The sequence below is a fragment of the Perognathus longimembris genome, chromosome 4 (genome assembly GCF_023159225.1).
Source record: "Perognathus longimembris pacificus isolate PPM17 chromosome 4, ASM2315922v1, whole genome shotgun sequence".
In the NCBI taxonomy this organism is placed as follows: Eukaryota; Metazoa; Chordata; class Mammalia; order Rodentia; family Heteromyidae; genus Perognathus; species Perognathus longimembris.
This window is the reverse complement of record NC_063164.1, coordinates 53,113,359-53,129,382: the sequence shown is the minus strand read 5'-3', so window position 1 is coordinate 53,129,382 and position 16,024 is coordinate 53,113,359. Positions and strand designations below refer to the sequence as shown.

Genomic DNA, 16,024 nt, shown 5'->3' with positions numbered 1-16,024 from the left:
TAGTGAGAACAATATGTTTATATGTGCACATGGCTGTGTGCACGTGTGCGCTTGTATGTACCTATACTGGGGCTTAAACTCAGGCCCTTATGCACTCTTGGCCTTTCTCATCGGGGCTAGTGCTCTTATCACTTGAGCTATACCTCCAGTTCAGCTTTTCACAGGTTAATTGGAGGTCAGAGTCCCATGGATTTTTCTGTCTGGGCTAGCTTTGAATTGAAATCCAAAGATGTCAGCCTCCCAAGAAGCTAAGACTACAGGCCTGAGCCACCAATGCCTAGCTCCCAAAGATGACTTTTTGACTCACCACTTCCAAGTTGAAAAATCACAATCTTTTCTTAATTATGCCTCTTTAAATACTCTTTTTAAAAAAGCATTAAAATATAATCTCTAGGCATATTCAAAGGAATTGACTTTAAATTATATAAACAATTTAGAAAAATTGAGAAAATTTAGTTAAGTGCAAATTTTATTTGTTTAAATTGGTTGTGGGGCTTGAACTCAGGGCCTGGGCACTGCCCCTGAGCTTCTTTTGCTGAAGCCTAGCACTCTACCACTTGAACCACAGTGCCACTTACCAGCTTTCTCTGAGTAGTGACTCACAGACTCTTCTGCCTGAGCTGGCTTTGAACTGCCATCCTCATATCCCAGCCTGAGTTGCTAGGATTACAGATGTGAGCCACCAGCTCCAGGCAAATGTAAATAGTTTTAGTGGTTTGAGAATAAATGAAATGTAGAATCAAAGAAATGACCAAGTGGTTTGGCTTAGAGATAAATAAAAGAAAAAAAATCAGCATTATTTGGGGAAGTTAGGAGAAGATAGTATTAAGCTCAGTCTTAATGGATTTTAAGCTTTATGGAAAATTTCTTTTTAAAATCTTTTCTACTTGTATCAAAGGAGAGAGATCCAGTTATAAATACATGAAGTAAATATTCAATATGACCTTCACTTTTATCACTAGTTTACTCTGAAATTGCAATTATATGTACAGCAATTTAACATACCATCATCGCAAAGTACACTGTGCTTTAATAAGGGATACTGTTGACCATCACACCCAATTACAAGGTCGTCTCTGCCAGTGAGTACAGATGTTAACTTTTTTTTTTTTTGCCAATAAATAAAAAAATTGTCTAAGCCTCAGCTTTCTTGACAGTAAATGTGACATTTGGACCATATGATATGTAAAGGCCCCTCTATAAACTGGGATTCTCAATTTGTAAAACTGACTCCTGTCTTTTTATTTATTTATTTTGTTGGTCATGGGACTTGAACTTAGCCTGGTCACTGTCCTTGAGCTTAATCACTTAGGCTAGCACTCTAGTATTGTACCACAGCTCCACTTCCAGTTTTCTGATGATTAATTGAGATAAGAGTCTCATGGGCTTTTCTTCTGGGCTGGCTTCATATCTTGATCCTCAGATTTCAGCCTCTTGAGTAGCTAGGATTAGAGGCATGAGCCACTGGTGTTTGGCTCTGTCTTCTCCTTTCTATGTATTCTTTCATTTTTCTAATTGCAATTTGATATTTGGATTACTAGTATTAAAATAGAATTTAATCAAGTACATTACATTTTTATGTTGTATTAAGTTTTTTTTTGGCCAGTCCTGGGCCTTGGACTCAGGGCCTGAGCACTGTCCCTGGCTTCTTCCCGCTCAAGGCTAGCACTCTGCCACTTGAGCCACAGCGCCGCTTCTGGCCGTTTTCTGTATATGTGGTGCTGGGGAATCGAACCTAGGGCCTCGTGTATCCGAGGCAGGCACTCTTGCCACTAGGCTATATCCCCAGCCCCTGTATTAAGTTTTTGTAAACTAGTTATAAAATTATACATTTTAAACTTTTTTAATAATTTGGGTCTAAACTTACTCATTTGAGTGCTTGCTAAAGTGGGAACTTAAAGACAGAATTAAGCAATTATAAATGTTTGATGGAAGGAACATGATGCTATTTAGGTAACTGTCCTATCAGTTTTCTTTCTCAATTTTACAATGGATAACTACTGGAAAAACACTTAATAAAATATCCACAATGAGGCATGCTGTCATTGAACTTAAATTTTAGAGGTGTATTATCTTATAGATATATAAATTAGTGAGTGAAACAAAAAATTATTATGGTTGGTTTGCTAAATGTTATTGTTAGTTTTTTTCTAATAATAGACCTCAACACTTAGGTAGCAGATTATAAATAATATACATCACTATGAGTAATGACATATAATTACTGGGATTAAGTATATGATAGGTCTGCATAACTCCTTTTGTTTCCTTTTTATTCTTCTCTTTTTCCCCCTTTCATTTTCTTCTTTTCTTTGCTGAGTCATACTCATTTATTCAATCATCATAATTCTTTATGTTTAGGTATAGTAATTATAATGAAATTTTATTTTTGCCAAATGTAATCTAGCTCCTTTTATGTTGCAAACATTTTTCTACCCAGTTCAAATTTGACATACTCATTACCTTTAAAATACTTTACTGAATTGCTATTCCATAATTTAGATAACTTCCTCTTTGGGTAAAAGTGGTATTGGCCTGTACTTGTCAGGCAGGTGCTCTCCCACTTGAACTATACCATTCCCATCTTTTTTATTCTGTAGTTATTTTTACATAGGGTCTCACATTATTTCCAAGGCAGCCTTGGCTCAGGATGCTCCTATTTATGTCTCCCATATAGCCGAGATTACAGGCTTTTGCCACCTTGATTGATTTCTTTGTCAAAATGAAGTCTCACTAACCTTGCCTTTTTTGGTCTGGGATGACATCAAACTATAATCCCCCTAGTCTCTCCCAAATAGCTGGAATTTTAGGAATAAGCCACTGCACCTGACTAGCTGCCTTAGTTTTGTTGGTTATTTCTAATTTTCTTGCTCTGATAGTGCTGTAATGAATGACTTGTGCATGTAACTTCCTTCCCCCCTCTTTTGGATTATTGCCTTAAGATGAATTCTCGGCATTGGAAATTACAATATCAAAAGCATGATTCACATATACAGTGTAATTTATTTCCAGTCTTGAAGTATTAGAATTGCTTTGACTGCCTGCTCAACTTTCACTATGATTTTAGAAATGTATGATGTTACCCATATTTAAAACTGAAGCTTACATATATTTGAAAAAAATCAGTTTTATTTATTAAAAACTATTATTTCCAATGAAACGTTGTAATTTTAAATGACCAGTGGAACTAATATTCTATTTTTTTCTCCAGAATACATGTGATGCAGAAAAGTCTTATGAAGTTTTACTAAGTTTTGTTATAAGTGAACTATCTAAAGGAAAATTATACCATGAAGAAGGAACTCAAGAGTGTGCAATGGTATGTTTGTGCTAAGATTACATAATGTCTGTTAAGTAAAATATAGATTGTGATGCCATTAGTAATTAGTTTTTTTATTTTTAAAGCTATGTCTTATAGAATGAATTGTTCAAATATTCTTTCTTAACTTTAGGTTAGTCCTATTGCTTGGTCTCCAGAGTCCATGGAAAAGTACTTGCAGGACTTTTGCTTGCCTTTCCTCAGAATCGCCAGCCTTCTTCAACACCACCTTTTTGGGGAAGATTTACCTAGTTGCCAGGTATGATTTGGGATAGAGAGTAGTGAACCTTGTTTTTGCAGTAAGCTACTTTTATGAATGTATTTCTGTATCTATATGTATACACAACTGTTATTTGAGTATGCATTAGTTTATCGCAAAGAAATATTTACTTTTTTTTTCCTTCTTTTGTCAGTCATGGAGCTTGAACTCAGGGCCTGGGCTCTTTCTGTGAACTTTTTTTTTAAGGTGATTCTTTTATTAGAATAAGAAAGACCACATTTTGATATACCATTCCCAGAAATGACAATGCATACCAAAGAACTGTAATAGACATAAAAAAGAAAAAAGCAGGATGACAGCAGACATGATATATCACACCTCTAAGGAGCTTATACTCAGACTAACAAGAAATTAACACTTTCTGTGAACTTTTTCACTCAAGGCTAATGCTCTACCACATTGAGCCGCAGCACTACTTCCTAGTTTCTGGTGGTTAGAGATAAGAGTCTTTCCTGCTTAGGCTGGCTTTGAACTTTAATCCTTAGATCTCATCCTCCTGAGTAGCTAAGATTACCAACAGAAGCCACTAGCACCCGGCTTAGAATATTTACTTTTTATATTTATTAATAACCACCAATTTTTATGATAATGTTAATATTGGCTACTTGAGCACTTTTGGGTCAGATCAGTGATAATATGTGCTCAATACTTGAGTAGTATCAAGTTTAGGCTCTTGGTAATTTTATTATTATCCTTACTTTTAATATTTTTAAAAAAATTAAATTGGTCAGAAGACTTTGCCAAATGTTATTATAGCATTTATGTAATTTTTATAGCTGTGTCAATTATTTCTGGATTAGCCTGTTTCATAGAAATATGGCAAAGAAACAGGTAGGCACATGTGTTGGTGAGGAAACCAGGAAGTAAGTAAGCCCAAAGTACACCCATGGAATAAAATGCTGACATTGTATGCCATTTGATTCCAGGGAACTCAGTACTCCAACATATTCATGGTCTTTGATGTCAGAAGAATATAAAAATTAAGCAGCTTTTTTATTCTTGGTGTCTTAAGCAGTTGACCATTATGTTGAATAGTTCTTTTGTCTAACTTGTAAGATAGACTGCACATTTGTCACCAAAACACTCTATTTACAATGATAAGATGCTGAACAATGGAAGTGGCACTATGGCTCAAAGTAGTAGAGCACTAGCCTTGAGGTGATTTCAAGCCCATGATTGATCTCGCCCCCCCCCCCCCAAACAGCTGTTGAACAGATTAAAAAATAGCCACTAGATTTTTTCATGTTTTTTAATTTTGTTTTTGATTTAAAAAACTTTTTTTAAAAAAGGCATATTTCCTTTACATATGATCATCCGTAAGCATGTAGACTGCCCAAATAAAATAAACATCTGCAAGTGGTAGAGCACTAGCCTTGGGCAGAAAACAGGCACAGTGCCCAAATCCCGAGTTCAAGCCTCAGGATTGGCACAAAACTAATGAACAAAAAAAGAGTGGAGGGGGCTCTATTCTTGCCACTTTATGGCTTACTTTATTTTTTTTTTTGTACTGGAGATTATTTTATTGTCTTTAAGCTGGAAAGTACCTGGAGGCAGAAAGTCTTGAATTGAGCATCAAAAGTTGATTTGGATTTTGAGTATTCAGCGATCCCTGTACTGGAAAAGGAATTGTGTTCTTAAACCAAGAAAGAAATGTCTTTGAGTTGGGTGCATGAAGATTTTGTAAAGATGGTATCAATTTTTTTTTTATATTGGCTTTGATTTTTCCCCCCTTTATTGTCAAAGTGAAGTACCGAGGGGTTAGTTTCATATGTAAGGCAGTGAATACATTTCTTGTTCAACTTGTTACCTCCTCCTTCGTTTTTCCTTCTGCCTTCCCCCTCCCCCTTACCCTCTTCCCCCATGAGTTGTACAGCTGGTTTACACCAAATGATTTTGTAAGTATATCAATTTAAAGATACAGATTTTTTTAACTTTGAATATATAAAGCTAAATATGCAAATTTTACTTCAGAAGATAGAACTCTTTTTGAATGGTAATGAGACTTACAGATAAACATATACAACAACATGGGGGAGTAATTATTTCCAATTTATTGAGAACAACAAACCAGTGATTAGATTTTTGAAGGATGAAGTTAGAGAAATCTTTGTAGTAAAAATTAAAAAGAAACTAATTCACAGAAAGAGTTTTACATAAATGTTTGTTACAGCCTAATTCATAATAGTGAGAAGCTGGCCCCTGTATGAACAAAATATAGTGTATCTATGTAGCAATTAAAATGAGGAGTGAGAAATGCAGATAAGAATGTAATGTATATCCTACAAAATTAAAAAGAGTGAGGAAAGGGATGGGTAGGGGAGAGATGGGTGAAAATGTTGAAAGGATGACATTGATCTAGATACATTGTATTCAACAGCTTGGTTAAGCAGTAACTCCTTTGTATAACTACTTAAAGATAGCAGTAATAAAAATTAAAAATAGGGCTGGGAATATGGCCTAGTGGCAAGAGTGCTTGCTTCGTATACATGAAGCCCTGGGTTTGATTCCTCAGCACTACATATGTAGAAAAGGCCAGAGGTGGCGCTGTGGCTCAAAGAAGCCAGGGAGAGTGCTCAGGCCCTGAGTCGAATTAAAAATAACATGAATAAATCTCAACATATTATTGAAAGTGGAATAAGCCAGGCACATTTATGTATAGAGATTATGTAAACAAAGAATATATATTGTAGAATTCCATTCAAATGAAAAAGTGTAAAGAAAACTACCATGATAGGAGAGTTATTGTTTGAGGCCAGGATTGACTGTACAGGAGCATGAACTTGAATAATGGAATTGTTCCAAATTTTATTGTAGTAGTAGTTTCCTCGTTACAAATATCCCCAAATTCATCAAAGCACACTTAAAGCAAATATGTTTTATGGCATGTAAGTAAAAAGCTTCAGTAAAGTAGCTTTTTAAAAATACATTTTGGGGGAGGGGCCAGTCCTGCAGCTTGAACACAGTCTGGGCGCTGTTCCTGAGCTTTTGTGCTCAAGGCTAGTGCTCTTCCATGCAAACCACAGCTCCTCTTTTGGCTTTTTTAGGTAGTTAATTGGAAATAAGAGTCTCAAGGACCTTCTTGTCCAGACTTGCATTGAACTGCAATTCTCCAACCTCAGCCTCCTGAGTAGTTAGGATTAGAGATGTGAGCCACTGGGCCCCTTGGCAATAACATACAAATGAAGGATTTGTGGCCTCATTTCTAGAGATTTAAAAGAATATATAACATCCTTTTAAGTCTGTATATCATTTGCATTCATTCATTCCTTCATTTGTTAGGGATTGAATTTAGGGCCTTGTACTTGTTAGGCAGGTGCTCTCCCACTTGAGACACCCTGCCATCTCTTTTTGTGTTGGTTATTGTTTTTCTGTGTATGCTAGTGTTGGAGTTTGACCTCAGGCCTGACCATTGTCTCTTAGCTTTTTTGCTCAAGGCTAGTGTTCTACTACTAGAGCCATAGCTTCACTTCTAGGTTTTTGTGGTTGGTTAATTGGATATAAGAGTCTCGTGGATTTTCCTGCCTGGGCTGGCTCTGAACTGAGACTTTCAGGTATCAGCCTCTTCAGTAAATAGGATTACAGATACAGCCATTGTTGCATGGCTTGTGCTGCTTATTTCTGAGATAGATTCTCACTTTATTCCTGGGCTGGCCTGAACTTCAGTCTTTCTGTTTGTGCTTCCCTGTATTGCTGGGAAGACACAGCTCATGTCACCACTCCCTGCCATTGGTTGAGAGGAACACTTAAAAACCTTTGTCCAGCTGGGTGCAGGTAGCTCACACTTGTAATCCTAGCTACTCAGGAGGCTGAGATCTGTGGATTGTAGTTCAAAGCCAGCCCAGGCAGGAAAGTCCGTAATACTCTCTTTTCTAGTTAATCACAGAAAAAGCCAGAGGTGGTGCTATTGCTCAAGTAGTAGAGTGCTAGCCTTGGCAAATGGAATGCAGGGATAGCACATAGGCCCTGAGTTCAAGTCCCAGGTCCAGCACCAAAAAATAACCACAGCAGCAGCAGCAACAACAACAACAACAAAATAAACTTCTGTCCTACTGCAGGTCTCAAACTATGGTCCTTCAGTTTCCACCCTCAGGTAGCTAGAAGTTATAGGCTTGAGCCAATGCTTCTGACCATTATTTTTTCCCTGTGACATATGCTAGATTTTATACTTAATATGCATGAGTAGCTCAGTTTTGCAGATATTTGCTAAATGTCTACTGTGTGCCACACATTGGGAAGACACTTCTACAGAGCTAAGTATTATGGAGAAACTATTCATAAATAATTAATATAAAATATACATATAAGAATAAAAGTATAAGGTACAAAAGGATTAATTTTATGAATGGAGCTAGGTGATCAGAGATCTCATAAATTGCAATCCTATAGTGCAGAATGTGAGGATAATAGTAATTGGTTTAATGAACAAGGAGGAAGTGATACATTGGTCTTCTAGCCTTAAGTGAGAAAAAGAAGATTGGAGAACCTATGTTTTATGTTTATTAGACCAGTTCCTTAAAAGTAAATTTAAAGAGGATGTGAGTTTTTGTACTACTGTTATCTTTGATTTTTACTTTTGCTTCAAACTTACTGGATCTTAGGTCTTTCAAATACTTCAACAAAATCTATAATCCCTATTTTTTGACTGACTTTGTATCATATTCAGTCAGAGTTCAAGCAAGTTATTTAGCACTGCCTCTTTTGAATTCCATGTTGTTAGTAGTCCTTGTTATTATTCTCTTTCTTTTTTCTTCTTAAAGTATTGATCAAACAGGACCTTGGACAAGCATGTTCATTGAAACACATCCCCATTGGTTTATTTTTATTTTTTTGCTGGTGCTGGGGCCTGAACTCAAGACCTCATGCTATTGCTTGGCTACTTATTTGGAGATAAGAATCTCTTGGGTTTGTCTGCTTGGCTGGCACCAAACTGTGATTCTCAGATCTCAACCTTTTGAGTACCTGGGATTATAGTAGACATGAATCTGGAGCAGTTGATCACCACTGTTTTTGTTTGTTTTGAGAGAAGGTCTCTGCTTATAGCTGAAGCTAGCCTGAATTTGCTGTGAAGCTCAGGCCTCAACCTGAACATCTTCTACTTCCCAAGTTCAGGGATTACATGTGTACATCACCACACTCAGTTCTACCTATGCCTTTTAAACTTTGACTTTGCCCTAAATTAACTTCACTTTTTTAGCATAGTGAGCTTCTATTGCTTAGTGACAACTGTATTTAAAAATTAAAAAGTAGGGCTGGGAATATGGCCTAGTGGCAAGAGTGCTTGCCTCCTATGAAGTCCAGGGTTCGATTCCCCAGCACCACATATATAGAAAACGGTCAGACGTGGTGCTGTGGCTCAAGTGGCGGAGTGCTAGCCTTGAGCAAAAAGAAGTCAGGGGTAGTGCTCAGGCCCTGAGTCCAAGGTCCAGGACTGTCCAAAAAAAAAAAAAAAGAAAAAAAAGAAATTAAAAAGTAAATGTATAAAAGAAGCAAATGCTATGACACTTAGAAATTAAGTTTCAATGAAAAATACTTGGGGATATTTGGATGTAAAGAAAGGATTCTTTTTTTTCCTTTTTGCTGTTTTTCTTACTCCCTTCACTTTTTCTTAGTTGACTCAGAATTATGTCTTAAGGAAGGTAATTGATGAAAATGACAAGTAAAATATCTGTAATAGGAAATATTTTTGATGAAGTATCTTGAGAATTTTTTATTTCATATCTAAAAGGAAGAAGAAGAGTTTTCAGTTCTTGCCAGCTGCCTGGGACTCCTGCCAACATTTTACCAAACAGAACATCCATTCATCAGTGCCTCCTGTCTAGATTGGCCAGTTCCAGCATGGGATATTATAAGTCAATGGTGTTTTGAGATGAAATCATTTACTGAAAGACATTCAGAACAAGGCAAGGTATGTGAAATGAGTATTATGCACTTGCCACAGTGGTGATATGTGAATAGGTAAGAGAATAGTGTTCTTTCTGCAGGATAATTTTGTATGTCTACTTGAACCAGCAAGTCTAAAAGATCACACTTGAACTCAGGGCCTGGGCACTGTCCTTGATCATTTCTGTTTAAGGCTAGTACTATCATTTTGAGCCATAGCTCTACTTCCCACATTTCAACTTTAAAATGTGCTGAGCCTGTGCTACTAGCTTAGCTGATGAAAAGGTTTATGTTGGAGGCGAGTAAATTGGACAGAGAGTACGGACAGCAGTGGGTGGCTGTGATGCCTTGGTTTGGTGCATACTTTTTTCTATGTCTAGAACTTCAGTTTGAGAAATGAGGTAATAGGGTGAAGGTATTATCTTCGGAAAAAGGAAGATGATGAAGATATTTTAGATAAAAGGAAGAGAGAGATTGTTGAAGTAGTGGGCAAAAATCTTGATAGTAAAATCTTTGATAGTAAACAAGAAACATTTGAAAAAATATATAGGACTTGATAACCAGATGAACATGACCTTAAGATTTTGAGCTAAAACATTGGACCAGCTGTGCTTTGTGCTTCCTCCTTATTTGTGCATAGCATGAAAGGGCCTCCACCATCTTGCTGTGTTTCTGTCCTCATTTGATAACACTCCTTTGCCACTACCATGCCCAAATCATAAAAGAATGTTTACAAGTATGCTCTGCCTTTCAAAACTTCTGTAGCAACCTTCTTACCCTTTTGTTGAATTAACCACTCTTCAGTGCTTTGCTAAGATGAATGTTACATCTTCTGTGAAGACTGGTCTGAAAGTCTTATCTTCCTAGATATTCCAGACCCCTCTCTCAGTAGTACTAACAGACTGTACTTTTGTCACTTTGTCTAACAATTGACATATCACATTTTTTTCCTTCTGTGCTGGAAGATTGAACACACCAATTCACACAAACTAAGCTAACACTGAGCTATACCCTCAGCTCTATTTATCACATTTGTTTCCTTAATATGTCTAAATGAGGCTTCATATAACAGAAATTCTCCTTGAGTCATCCGTTTTTAGAAAGTGCCTGATGCAGACTTATCATCTAATATTTCTTTAACTATTAAAAGGTAGGATGTTATAATTGGCAGAAGTAGAACTGATGAAAGGAAAGCTTAAGTTTCAACAAAAATGGGAATTTTAATTTTGAACATTAAAAGAACTATAAAAATTAGCACTTTAGCCAGGCACTAGTGAGATTTGAGGATCATAGTTTGAAGCCAGTTTGGGCAGAGAAGTCCAAGAGACACTGTGCCTAGGTGCTCTGTCTTAGCTTTTTGTTGTAAGGCTAGTGTTCTGCCACTTGCCACAGTTCCACTTCCAGGTCTTTGCTGGCTAGTTAGAGATGAGCATCTCATGGACTTTTCTGCCCAGGTTGGCTTCAAACCTTGATCCTCAGACCTCAGCTTCTTGAGTAGTTAGGATTATAGGCATGAGATACCAGCATGTGGTGTTTTGTTTTTTTTTTTTTTTTTTTTTAAGGTAAGGGAGGAGGCTGGAAGTGTTTTGCTCAGTGGTAGAGCAGTTGCTTGTCATGTGTAACACCCTGGTGTGAGGATCTTCAGATCACATTTAGATTTTGAATTTAGTTGAGCTGTTACTACACTCCCTGACAGGGTATTTCACAAGCTTCCTTAGGTACAAAAAGCACAAGAGAATCCAGTATGTCCAGTTTTAACACTGAAGGAGAAATTTATAACTGGACTTTTATGTTTAATCACAAGATATAACACAACTTTCTGCCTCCAGCTTCCCACACCTGTATATTCCAGCTGTGACAAAGACCATTTATACAGGCTGCTATTTTGAAAGTATGTACCCCATTCTAAAGATCCTCCCCTCCACGGGCATCATCTAGAAATTTATTGGCTCAATAGTTAATTTTCTTAGATGATTGCATGTAAAGATTAGAGAATTCCATAGATATCCATATGTTGCCTTACATCTCTCTTTATGAAGGGAAACTACTTGTTTAGCAAGACAGTATGGTATAGGCTACAAGGTAATATATGGTGTAATCTACAATAAGTGTTTAGTGGGGACATTTACTGTCTGTCTGCTTAATGGAAAGGTTCCACTGTGTTCAATTCATTGCATAATGTGCTTTCTTTAGAGTCCAGAGTTGGGCACTAAATGCCCCATCACTTTTAGTTTCTTAATAGGCTCACATACTACATTTTACCTATTTTGTAACATCTAAAAAAATTTACACTTGCTAGTACCCAAAGGGAAATATAGCTAGAATATCTGTTAGATGTATAGGATATTAAAAGGGATGGTAATACCAGCAAATAATTCTGTCCTGGCACGTTGAGGTTAATATTGTGGATCCTCCTGAATGTTGGGGCACCACGGAAGTGTTGGGAGCAGGAGCATAGCTACAACCAAAGCAGGTTGGGAAGAGTAATGTGAAGATTGCAGGAATCCTTTGTGCTTGGCACAAGATTGCAGGAATCCTCTGTGCTTTAGCTATTTCTTATACTTAGAGCAAGAAATTTATTTTAAAATGGTATCTCTAGCATTTGTGCATTCAAATGAATTTAAAATATTGAAATGTAATGAGTTTTATATATTTTAAGGAAGAGGTTCTAAATTAAGAAATATTAAAATTGAAATGATGAATTATAACTTTCACTAAAGAAAAAGCTCATGAATTGTTTGAGAGAGGCCAAAAGTTGGTTTCAAAAAATGTATAACTGTTCAAAACTTTTTCATTAAGCATAAATAAAAATAAACCTAGATTTATTTTACATGAATACTCAGATAATAATATTTATCTTTTAAAGAAATAACAAGCTTATGTGTTCAGAAGGCTTAATCTAAAATAAATTACATTTGTTATGACAAATCTACATAAAAAAGTAGCATTTGTTCAAGTACTATTTTTGTCATTGTTAAGTGGAAAAGGGAATTTTTTTAAATTTTTAATTATTATAAAGGTTTTGTACAGAAGTGTTACCATTAAAATAAATTAGGTAATGAGCACATTTCTTTTTGGATCATGCCACCCATCCCCTTGTTCTTTCTTAAGTTTTCCTCTCATCCTCACCCACAAGTTGTATAGTTCATTTTCAACATAGTGCCTATTGAGTACCACTTTTGTATTTGTTCACCCTTTGTCCCTCCATTTCTGTGAAGAGAAGTTTTTTTTTTTTTTTTTTTTTTTTTAGTGGCCAGTCCTGGGCCTTGGACTCAGGGCCTGAGCACTGTCCCTGGCTTCTTTTTGCTCAAGGCTGGCACTCTGCCACTTGAGCCACAGCGCCACTTCTGGCCGTTTTCTGTATATGTGGTGCTGGGGAATCAAACCCAGGGCCTCATGTATACAAGGCAAGCACTCTTGCCACTAGGCCATATCCCCAGCCCCTGAAGAGAAGTTTTAATAAAGAAAGTGAGTGACATTTTTGGAGGCAGATTTTCCTTCCTAAAATAAGATAAAAATCATTTTTAATATATTTTTTGTTAATGTCTTAAATACATAGAAATAATTACTGCTTTTGGATGTTTTAGGCCTTACTAATTCAAGAATCAAGATGGAAATTACCACATCTGTTACAGTTGCCTGAGAATTATAACACCATATTTCAGTACTACCACAGAAAAACCTGCAGTGTCTGCACCAAGGTTCCTAAAGACCCTGCTGTTTGCCTTGTCTGTGGTACTTTTGTATGCCTGAAAGGACTTTGCTGCAAGCAACAAAGTTACTGTGAATGTGTATTGGTAAGAAATAAATGATACACAAAGTTTATAAAAATTTGGATGTCAGGAAATTTGGTATGCATGATCATGAGGCTTTCGAATTTAGTATTTGAATGAAACACAATTTATAAAGGGATTGTTTCTTGTTTTTGTTTCTTATTCTTTGTAATTCAGTGGAAGACTAAAAAACAGAAACAAAACTCCAAGGCTGCATTTAAGTGGGTGAAACCTATCATACATACAATTCTAGTTCATGTTCTCTGTCCTGTTGCCTTTTTAATGGTATGTTTCCCTGTGTGTGACCATTGAGCCTCTGAATTGGTGTGGTTCTTTATTACTTTCCTAATGATATTTACACAAATTTTTCTTAATGTATTAAAGCACTGAGAATGAGATTATAAGCTTAATATTCTTGAAATCTAATTAAAATTTTTTAAGGTATCTATTATTTAGAAGACATTCTAAATTTTTTAGGATATTTTTTATTTTGTTGTAAAGCTCATTTGATTATGAAATGCATTGACATTCTTTACTTTTTTTTTTAAAGCATTCTCAAAACTGTGGTGCTGGAACAGGGATTTTCCTTTTGATCAATGCATCAGTAATTATTATCATTCGAGGTCATCGCTTCTGCCTCTGGGGTTCTGTGTATCTGGATGCTCATGGAGAAGAAGACCGGGATCTTAGGTTAGATCTTCATGGATATATCTGGGTATTTTATTGAAGTCTGCTCTGTAAAACCCAATGTGCTATTAATGGCTTTGTAATTAAAAATATATACAAATATAAAGTATATACACAATTATGTGCATTATATAATATATGCAAATATAAGTATATGTAACTTAAAAATTCTGCCATCATTAATTTAGAAAAGTTTTCTTTTCCAATATTTTTCTTATCACAGAAGCTTAGGAAATATGAAATAAACCAAACTACTGAGATTTCTTTTTTAACCACAATGTAGTAAGAGAAGAAATGCATGTGATGCATATATAATCCATTGCCTGGTATTACCTTTAATACCTTTTCTTTTTTTTTTCTTTCTAGGCGAGGCAAGCCTCTCTACATTTGTAAAGAAAGATATAAAGTTCTTGAGCAACAGTGGATTTCTCATACTTTTGATCACATCAATAAAAGATGGGGTCCACATTATAATGGGCTGTGACTCACCACCTCAGCATTGCAAAACACTATCATTTTCATTAAGAATTTATTTTATCAACAATAAGCTTTAACTTAATTTGGGGGAATTAATGCTTTTGCTTAGGGAAAAAAAGAAAACATACATTATGAAGCCTTTCCAAAATTAGGTGCTTGATAAGTCACATTAGTGGTATTTTAAAAAAGTATCTGGAGAACAAACCAATAAGGTAAATCATTCTTTAGTGGTCATTTTATTAAGTGCACAATTAATAAAAAGCACAACTTGTCCACAAAATCATTCAGAAATGATTCTCCCTACAACGCATATCAACTATTCATGGATACTTAGAGTGTGATTTATTTAAAAATTTACTGCTCTATTTTAATTTGCATCTGCTTAACATAATGCATCTTTTTTCTCTGTCATTGTGTTGATTTGAGATTTTTGCTGTATGTAATTAGAAAAAATGTAAAACATGATTTATGTGAAATATTGTATAGTAAAGTTGGTCTAATAATAGAACTTTAAATTTTTCTTATTGTGAGGAATCTGTTAAAAGTTTAAGGCTTTGCTGAAAACTTAATTCATTCTCAGGAATTTCATAAATATTCTCCCCAGGTAAATAATTGAAATAGCTGTAAAATAAGTAGATAGTGGTTGTTAATATAATACAGTATATGGGGTAGGGACATGTGTGGTTGGGTACTTAAAAGTCAAAACTTGTGGGCTAAAGACATGACTCAGTGTCAGAGAATTAGCTCTCATAAAACCCCGAGTTTGATTTTAAGCACTACCAAAAAAGTTAAAAGAAAATAAAGAAAAAATTAAAAATTGCCATTTCAGTTGGTTGACTTATTAGAATTAATAACCAGTGGATTTTATTATAAAATCAAAAGGTTTAAAAGCATATAGTTGGCAGGTGTGATTCTGTGCTTGTCTACCCTTTATTACCAATCTAGTTTTTGTGTGTATAATTGGATCAGAAGTGCTCATCCTTGCCAACAGATGAACCATAAATTTTGAACTTCTCTATAAGCTCAAGAGATTCAGTCGTATTATAGTCATGCAGTGTAACCACTGCTGATTTTGCTTGGTTTCCTAAGAGGGATGAGGGACAGGCTCAGTAGTGGTGGCCCTCTGCATGTTTCCTAGAAACTACTGTGAAATGCAAATTATATTTGGATTTTTAAATCAGAATGGGAATGAATGAGTTTTTTTAAAAAACCCACTCAATATTTGGGAAGGAAAGTTACAGAAAAGCATGTTATATATTGGTACAAAGATTTTCTTCCAAATAATTCAGTAATTTGATGATTATCCTCCTATATTATGCTAAAAAATGTAGTTCCTCATATGACTTCATGGCTGTTATATAAAATCACATTTTTACATGTAAAAATTAAGAAACATCTAATGATGAAATATGAAAGTAACATCAGATCCATGTTCTAAAATTTTTGAATGAAATGCCATTATAAAATATGCAAATAAACAAATGATGGCCTTGCATTAAGATAGCAAAAGCAGAATAGTACATGTTCAAATATGTTCAAACCATCAGAGAATTACCTATAGTGCTATAAGAAAATACATGGAAATAGCTTGCTATTTTTATATACATT

At 35.4% G+C, this 16,024-nt stretch overlaps 1 protein-coding gene across 1 annotated transcript in view; it reads left to right on the top strand.

Annotated features, from left to right (window-relative positions):
- Nucleotides 1-15,615, top strand: part of Ubr3 (ubiquitin protein ligase E3 component n-recognin 3) — a 155,140-nt gene extending 139,525 nt beyond the window's left edge. The window contains exons 33-38 of the mRNA XM_048345753.1: nucleotides 3,212-3,319; nucleotides 3,453-3,578; nucleotides 9,325-9,504; nucleotides 13,067-13,276; nucleotides 13,803-13,942; nucleotides 14,306-15,615. Coding sequence (XP_048201710.1) covers nucleotides 3,212-3,319; nucleotides 3,453-3,578; nucleotides 9,325-9,504; nucleotides 13,067-13,276; nucleotides 13,803-13,942; nucleotides 14,306-14,423 — 882 coding nt within the window. The 3' untranslated portion in view covers nucleotides 14,424-15,615. The remainder of the gene's footprint in view (nucleotides 1-3,211; nucleotides 3,320-3,452; nucleotides 3,579-9,324; nucleotides 9,505-13,066; nucleotides 13,277-13,802; nucleotides 13,943-14,305) is intronic.
- Nucleotides 15,616-16,024: the final 409 nt, after the last annotated feature.